General features: G+C 27.0%; 3 protein-coding genes across 3 annotated transcripts; 2 read left to right on the top strand and 1 right to left on the bottom strand.

The window, feature by feature from the left end:
• The first annotated feature begins 388 nt into the window (after positions 1–388).
• Positions 389–4,762, top strand: LOC108577725 (beta-1,3-glucan-binding protein-like). The gene is made up of 8 exons (XM_017940917.1): positions 389–663; positions 1,770–1,994; positions 2,254–2,381; positions 2,473–2,615; positions 3,063–3,226; positions 3,315–3,679; positions 4,048–4,149; positions 4,652–4,762. Exons 1-8 carry the CDS (start codon positions 516–518, stop codon positions 4,760–4,762), a joined length of 1,386 nt encoding a protein of 461 aa, XP_017796406.1. The 5' UTR covers positions 389–515.
• A 774-nt stretch (positions 4,763–5,536) lies between these two features.
• LOC108577723 lies at positions 5,537–6,329 on the top strand. The gene is made up of 3 exons (XM_017940915.1): positions 5,537–5,624; positions 5,860–6,260; positions 6,324–6,329. The coding sequence occupies exons 1-3, from the start codon at positions 5,537–5,539 to the stop codon at positions 6,327–6,329; spliced, it is 495 nt and encodes a 164-aa protein (XP_017796404.1).
• Positions 6,330–6,449: 120 nt separating this feature from the next.
• On the bottom strand, positions 6,450–7,771 carry LOC108577722 (28S ribosomal protein S10, mitochondrial). Its single transcript, XM_017940914.1, has 5 exons — positions 7,757–7,771; positions 7,438–7,698; positions 6,863–6,990; positions 6,583–6,784; positions 6,450–6,515 (listed from the first exon to the last, which is right to left on the bottom strand). Exons 1-5 carry the CDS (start codon positions 7,769–7,771, stop codon positions 6,462–6,464), a joined length of 660 nt encoding a protein of 219 aa, XP_017796403.1. The 3' UTR covers positions 6,450–6,461.
• Between the last annotated feature and the right edge of the window lie 322 nt (positions 7,772–8,093).

Here is an 8,093-nt window from a genome sequence, read left to right as displayed (position 1 = left end):
TAACCTAACCTACCCTCAGTGAGTCAAAATATTACGTTCTAATTTCTATCATAATTTAATTGTAATTATTTGAAAGTAGACAAACAACTTTCAATAATGTTATAAAGTTATTTATATTAACAAAGCGTAAATGTAAAATTTTCACCGATATATTTTATATACATTTCACATACATAAATAGTATCATTTAAAACAAATAAATTTTTTGTTTATCCTTTTTGATATATCTGTAATTTCGCAAAAAGGTAACCAAGTTTCCATTTGTTTACGTCATTATGTCTTATACGCGGAACTGCATATAAAATTATCAACTTTGCTGTTGATTCATTCAGCTGGGATGCCCCGGGAACAGTACAAAGAGTTGCAAAAGTCAATGTGAGAGATCAGTGCCAGTGCAGTGTCGCCAGTTCTTTGTGCAAATACTTACCGATGTTTCGCACTTTCTCGTCAATAACTTTGAATATCGGCGTGGATAGTTTCTGTTCTTTCAAATAGTTTATTATTCTTTATAAAGTATGTTTGGTCACAGTATTATTTCTATTTCAATATTTACCGCACTTCTTTTACACTTGGGAAGTTTTTATACGTTAGTTGAGTCTTATGTCTTGCCGGAGCCAACGATTGAAATTTTAAAACCGCAAGGAATTCGTGTATCTATACCGGGTGAGTAACTATTATGTATTGAATTTTAAAGAAATACAATTTTGTATGAAATATTACGTATGGACACAGCAAATTTCAAGTACAAATACGTTCGTAATTCTCCAGGGTTATCATGGTCAAGTGTTAATCGACTTTTACTTATGAATATACACATATTTCCCATGATTCACACATCATATAAGTACATATACATACATATAACAGGTAACGTCAGCAATGAACGCCAAAAACTGATAGTGTACTGCAAAATGTGACCACAAAAAAAAACAAATTTATAAATGTACAAACATTTCCTATACATGTAGTATACTAATTTTACTGGCTAATTTTACATACTACAATTTTCAAACATATTTGCAATTATAAGATTTATAAATTTATACAATATTTTTATTATTTTATGGACAGTCTTATAGTGTTATTGTATATAGAGTGTACGGCATCTAGTGGGAGAAATTTTAAGCATTAAATTCTTTTCAAAATTGAATTATACCATCTTACGGTCATGTGTACCATCTTACTGCACTTTCTTTATTTCATATCATATATTTTTCATATATTTCATATATTAAATCACATATTTTTTCTTTCATAGTACGACCGTATTTGTTGAGAAATTTGAGGTCATTTATTGTTATAAAATATTATAAATTACGTTATAAATTCGTTGTTTCCTAAGGAATCAAATAAGCCTGCATCGTTGGTTGCCAGCTATTAGGCTGCACATCGTTAAATATCAAACTTCTTACCTCCCCTTATACTTCTCAAGACACTGACATAAATAAACGAAGTTTATTTCTACTTACCAATGTTTAATTAAAGAAAAGTTTTCACAATTGAAATTTACATTTTCAACATTTAATAAAAAACACCGATCTCTACTACCAAATTGAAATACCCGCATGTAAAAGCAAATCGATTTAAATTCGCTGCCACTGACCTAACAGTAGATACTACAAAAAACCTATAATAAAAAAAAAAATGTTCTCTGTATATGGGAATATCTTTTCTATAAACAGAAAAATAAGTCAATTGATTAATTAAAATTTAATCTTTACTTCGACGATAGTTGTATATTGAACGTGTTTTTGCGTATTTTAAAATAGACGAGCCAGGATTGCAATTTTTTGCATTTCAAGGAAATGCAAATAAAGAAATTGCAAAGGATCAGTTAGGAGATATATCAGGTGAAGTATACAAAAAGAAAGATGGAAAATGGACTATTCAAAATCAAGATGTATATTTACGTGATGGAGACGTTATACATTACTGGATCCATGCGCAAGTTGACGGGAAAACATATAAGAAAAATAAAACCTGGTCGATTACATGTACGTAGCCTATACTATATTTAATACTTACATCGCTACGAAGTTAGAATTTGCATAAATGAAAATGAACCTAGACAAATAAAACTGTCTTTCTTAAATTCGTGATTTTAGATTTAGAACTTTTCGAAAGTCAAAGAAATTGATATCCTTAAAATTGAAGATTTCCTTAATACTTAATACACAACGATTTTTACATTTTAAAAAAATAGTTAAAAAAATATAAATACAATATAGGAAAGTGTATATTTTATAATTGCAGCTAATAAGCAACAAGCTTCAAGTACAAATGAAACGACAACATCTGCTGGTAAATTAGTGCTTGATGAAAACTTTAACCATCTGAATACATCACTATGGAGCCGTATTATTCAAATTCCATTAAGTCCGGTAAGTTATGCGCGAAAATAATAAATAATAAAATACTTTTGATAATATATGTTGCGAAAGAATTGACTATAATATAATTTTTATTTTATAGGACTACGAATTTTGCGTTTACCACAATGAAAATCATCCATCTTTAGTAAAAATTGCAAATGGAATGCTTCGTATTAAACCAATAATTTTAGAAGACAATTATGGTGAAAATGTAACTGCATATGGAACACTGATACTTAGTGAGTGAGTGTAATATTCACTTGCAAAATGTGTATCTTTTAATTTTAAATCTTTGTACATAATATTTCTAAAATTAATTATGAGAAGACATAAAAAGAACTAGTATTGTTTATAAATTTAATGTAATAATGAAATTTATACACGATATTTGAAAAAGTTAAGCTGTTATAGTAAAGAATACTAAATTTATTAGAATACGTTTATCGAACTTTCAAATTAACTTTCATTATTACAGGAAAGTCATATAAAAGTCTTTTAATATTTTCAGCGATTCCTATATTTTAGCAATCAAATGATTCTTTATTTCTAATTGTAACTAAGCTTTTTGATTATTATTTTAGTGTTTATAATTAATAGTAAATATGTAGTTGTTAGGAATTATAAACTAGAATAACATTAGAATTTTATTTTACATGCCCTAATAATTTGAAATTCTTTTATTCGTTATAGCTGTACCAGTAATATTCCGGTAGAATGTTCGCGTAAAGCAATGGCGTACAATATTTTGCCACCTATAATATCTGCAAGATTAAATACACTAAATAGCTTCTCCTTTCGATATGGTAAAATTGAAATACGGGCAAAATTTCCTGAAGGCGATTGGTTATATCCAGGTGAATATTAATATAATTATAGAGTACTTCCATTAATAAAACGTAAATAAATGAAATAATGATCGTATATTACGTTTAATTGTAACAGAAATGTGGCTTCAACCAAAATACAACAATTACGGTTTTGGATATTCTAGCGGACGTGTTATCCTCGGTCTTGCTCGTGGAAATGATAATTTAGTTAATATCACCAATAGAAGTGTCTTCGATTCACGAAGATTAGACTTTGGTTTCAGGATACAACCATCGGCAAAAGTTGAAGATTACATTATTTCTAAAATACTAGAAAACGGTCCAGGATGGACGAAAACTTTTCATGTTTATACAACGATTTGGAACAGTGATGGATTTCAGTTTTTGGTTGATGGTGAAAAAGTTGGTAAACTGAATCCTGACACAAATGGATGGTTTGGTATGAAGAATCTTGACAAAATGGCTCCCTTCGATCAAGAGGTATACAAAATATACCATGTACAGTGTGTTGGAGTATAGATGAATAAACATTTATCTCATACCACCATAACTAAGTACTTAGAGAAGATAATTAGGTGGCCTGTTTTACATGGTCAAATTGTTAATGTGTATATGCGTTTAAAATATAAATTTAAAAGAAAACGTCAGTTTCAAGCATTAAATGATAGTTTTCATTGATTCAATTTCATTAATTTTCATTTTGAAATAGAACAAATTTTTTATGATATAATTACAAATAATCATCACAAACTATCATTGCTAATAATTATTATTACTATAATTATCAACAATTTAATTCGAAATATAATTATTCTTTTCACTTTTACAATTTTCATTGTGTTTTTCAGTTTTACATCACTATTGGTCTAGGAGTTGGTGGAGTTCGGGTATTTCCCGATCAAACAACAAGCTCAGGATACAACAAACCTTGGAGGAATGTTGGTGCTAAGGTAAAAATATTTTTATGAATACTTGTAAACACAGTTAATTACTTTTTAGTTTTTATATTTTTACTGTTTAATTGAATTTATTCGACGAAAAATATGGGAATGGTGTACAACATTGTAGGGGTTTTAGGTGAATAATTGGGCTTTTACTCGCATGTAGGGTTTTTTGCTGACATGTAGAAATTATTGTTATAAAACCGAAAAAAATATTTTTCAATATTCAAAATTTTATAACTACGTGTAAGCACTACACAACTAGGAATATGACATAAATTCTTTTCTATCATTATGTCATAAAACTAGGAAACCATCGAATATAAGTTAATATCTCGAAAAGTTATTTTCTATAATCTAACTATAAATAAAATACAATAGATAGTTACTAGTTAATCAATTGTTTATTATTTTTTAAATATAAATATAGTTTACTAAAAGAAATGGCAATATTTTATTGTTGTAATATTGATCTAACACAAAATAATTAATGATGTTTGATATCTTTTAGGCAATGTTACAGTTTTGGTATAAGAAAGATCAATGGCTGCCTACATGGAAACGAGGACAGGGTGAAACAACAACCTTCGTTGTTGACTATATTCGAGTATGGTCATTTTGATCAAAGCATGTTATTATGACAAATTACTAGAATATACTAAATAAAAAAAATGCAAATATACAAATAAGTTATTATCCTCGCAATTTAAATTTACAGTAATTTCGTGCAATGCAGATATGTAAATATGTTTTAGAAGTTCATTACTTTTACTTTTTATTATTTATTACTGTTAATACACGTAAAACAGTACAAATTGTAAATTCAAACTACACTTCGTAAAATTGCATGTAACATTTTATTTACCAGCATTTTTTCTGTAATACATTCATTTTTGGTGCGTATAATGTTTAAGTTTATTTCGATATATGTAGTAGTTTGGATATTTTGATTTTACTTTTCTCAAGGAAGAAAATAAATTTTGTAATTTAATACATTGTAAAATTTGCCAATGTTTAGATAAAAAATAAACACTTGAACAGTGAGGTACAAATATTATATGAACGAACACTACGAAAATTGTCATAAATGACATAGTAACTTCGAACCTGATTCTCCCTTCAAACCGGTTTGTCTCGAATAATATTAAAAAGAATAGAAGAACAAGATAGCAGCTTCCATTTGGTTGACTGTGTAATATACGAAATCCTGAAAGTTACTTGAAAGCGGATTAATTTTCATATTTTTTATTTTGCTACTGTCTTAACAAAGGTGACAATTGTACTTTCATTTCCAACACTTTGTTTTTCCACTTTGTTCTCATTTTGTGAAATTATTTTATTCATTAAAATTTCTAAACCTTTATAAGCATCACCGTTTTTATATATTTCATTTCAAATGACAAAAGGACTAATTATATTCCTCATTATAACTAAAATTCACTTAAATTGTGGATTGAATAGTAACACAAATTATCAATCAAGAGGTAAGTACAGATTTAAACAAAATACATCGTCAATTTATTAGAAATTTCATGCGAATTAAAAATTTTAAACAATATAATGTATACACTTTATTTATAAAATAAAGTTATGATTATTAAAATGGCTCTATTAAATAGTTTACTAGGTACATTTCACTTTTTTTTCTGAAAATTATAAAAATCATCATTCATCAAATATCGTACATCTTATTTGCATATATTTTTTTATATTTTGTAGGACACGAGTTTATTTTACATAAATGTATAGCTAGTGTTCAATTGAACAGAAAACATCGAGACGAAGGAACATCAAATATTAATTCAAATAAACCTGTTGAATATATATCGTTTACAATGCGAGAGAAGAATTCTACTTCCCGAGAATTACAACCTGCACCCAAGTATGTTAATTCGGAATTTAATAATAATAATTCATATACTAACTATGAAACAGACAACAATACGGGTGTAAAACGATTTTCCACGAAAGGTATAGAAAATACGCCGATAAGTACTTTAAATATTAAATCAATGAAAAGTTTATTACCTATATTTACAAGAAAACGTTTGCTACCAGAACTTGAAAATACAACCAGCAAAATTAGAAATTCATCCCGCAGTGTTATTGTTATTAAGTCAGCAATATAAATACAATATTACTGTAATCATAATAAAGCTGTAATGTAAAATAACACATACTAGTATTAAAATAGAGAATGTTATACCATCTTGCTTGTTATTACTATCACTGTTGAAAGAAAAACAAAAACTTATATTCGTATATCATTTATTTGACTATTTGCTAAAAGAAAGAAAACAATCAATTGTTCCATTTATTCGTTATTGTGAATGAACTGCTTGCTGAATTGTTGCAGGTAAGGTTTCCAATTCCACCTATGAAAGATAAATTTCAGTTACTTGTATTTTTCATATACTAAGAAATAAAAACTTTAAATCATACCATTGTAACTTTCATTGCTACTCCTTCTGGAAGATTTCTTTCTATATATTCTAAATATGTATCTGCTGTTGAACCAGTTAAATGAAAAAAATCAAGATATCTATAATATGTTCTTGTTTCATATTGAACCCTATGTTTCTTATGAACATGAATAGATTTAAGTAGTGTCAATCTTTCATGTATAGGCTTTCGTAATTCAACACTGTTAATTTTAATATTATAATTTTAGATTTATCAGTATATACTACCATAAATATAAATGTTTTCGAGTATAACTTACTTTCTATGAACATTAATCTCTAAAGCCTCTGCTGCCATAACGGCAAAGTGTCCATAGCTTTTTAGAACAGCAGGATCATGTCCTCTAACTTCAATTTCAATTTTTTTATACAATTTATCAGGTTTAGACTAAAACATGTAAAATACTATAATATGCATTTCAAAGTGGAATAAAAATTATTTCATATGTCATTCTTGGTACCTTATAAAGCAATTAATTAAAAAATTATATTTCACTAAACTAAACTTATAAAATAAATTATTATTTTGAATTGAAATAGTTTTACCATGTTCTAAAATACATAAAAAATAGTTTATATAAAGGATGGCCATGAATTTTTCAAACCTTTAATATTAATCATTTATTTTTGTTACTGAAGAAAAGTATGACTAATGTATTAAACCAGATATTATAGTGCATTACTATTGGTTATAATACAATATTAAATAGAATTAATTACTATTTTTATTGATAGGTAAAACACCTGTACAACATATATATTTTGAAATAATTGTACTGGTAATGAAAGCAAAGTTGTAATTAAATACATATAAATAAAATGTATTATTTCATACCTCTGTGGAAAGGGATGCATTAGTTGATGTGTTAACTGAAACATCAACTACTTTAGATGATGTTTCGGTTGAAGTTCCAGCTGAAGTTTCATTTAATGCATCAGTTGAAGTTCCAACTGATATTCTATTTGATGCATTAGTTGAAGTTCCAGCTGAACTTCGATTTAAAGCATCAGTTGAAAATAATGTACATTGAAGAATGTTTTTATAAACAGTATTATATACATTTCTGTGTATAATATGTTGTATAATAGGAAATGCCTAAAAAATATTAAGGTTAATTTTAACCTAAATAAGATTTATGTTTTAAATGATATACCTTCAAATGAAACATTTGGTATTTTTATATATGTAAACACGAAATAAAGTATAATATTATCGTTTTCAGTATAACGAAATTTAGCAAATGTTTTTTTTTCGATGTAAATTCATTATCAATTCCACACACTAAAATACACGTGTATAAACATTAGACGTAAACAGGAGTACGTATACCGGGTAAGACAAAATTCATAGTAAAACTGGAAAGGAGACAATCCTTCATGTAAAAGTATGTACATATATAAAAATATGGAATCAAATAATTTTGTTTAAGTATGTCTTCAAAAAAATCGACTTTGTAAGTATATAAAATACATGTAAATATTCTTAAGGTA

The sequence above is a fragment of the Habropoda laboriosa genome, unplaced genomic scaffold, assembly GCF_001263275.1.
Source record: "Habropoda laboriosa isolate 0110345459 unplaced genomic scaffold, ASM126327v1 scaffold908, whole genome shotgun sequence".
In the NCBI taxonomy this organism is placed as follows: domain Eukaryota; kingdom Metazoa; phylum Arthropoda; class Insecta; order Hymenoptera; family Apidae; genus Habropoda; species Habropoda laboriosa.
Note: the sequence above shows the minus strand (reverse complement) of the source record. Positions and strands in the feature narration are given on the sequence as shown.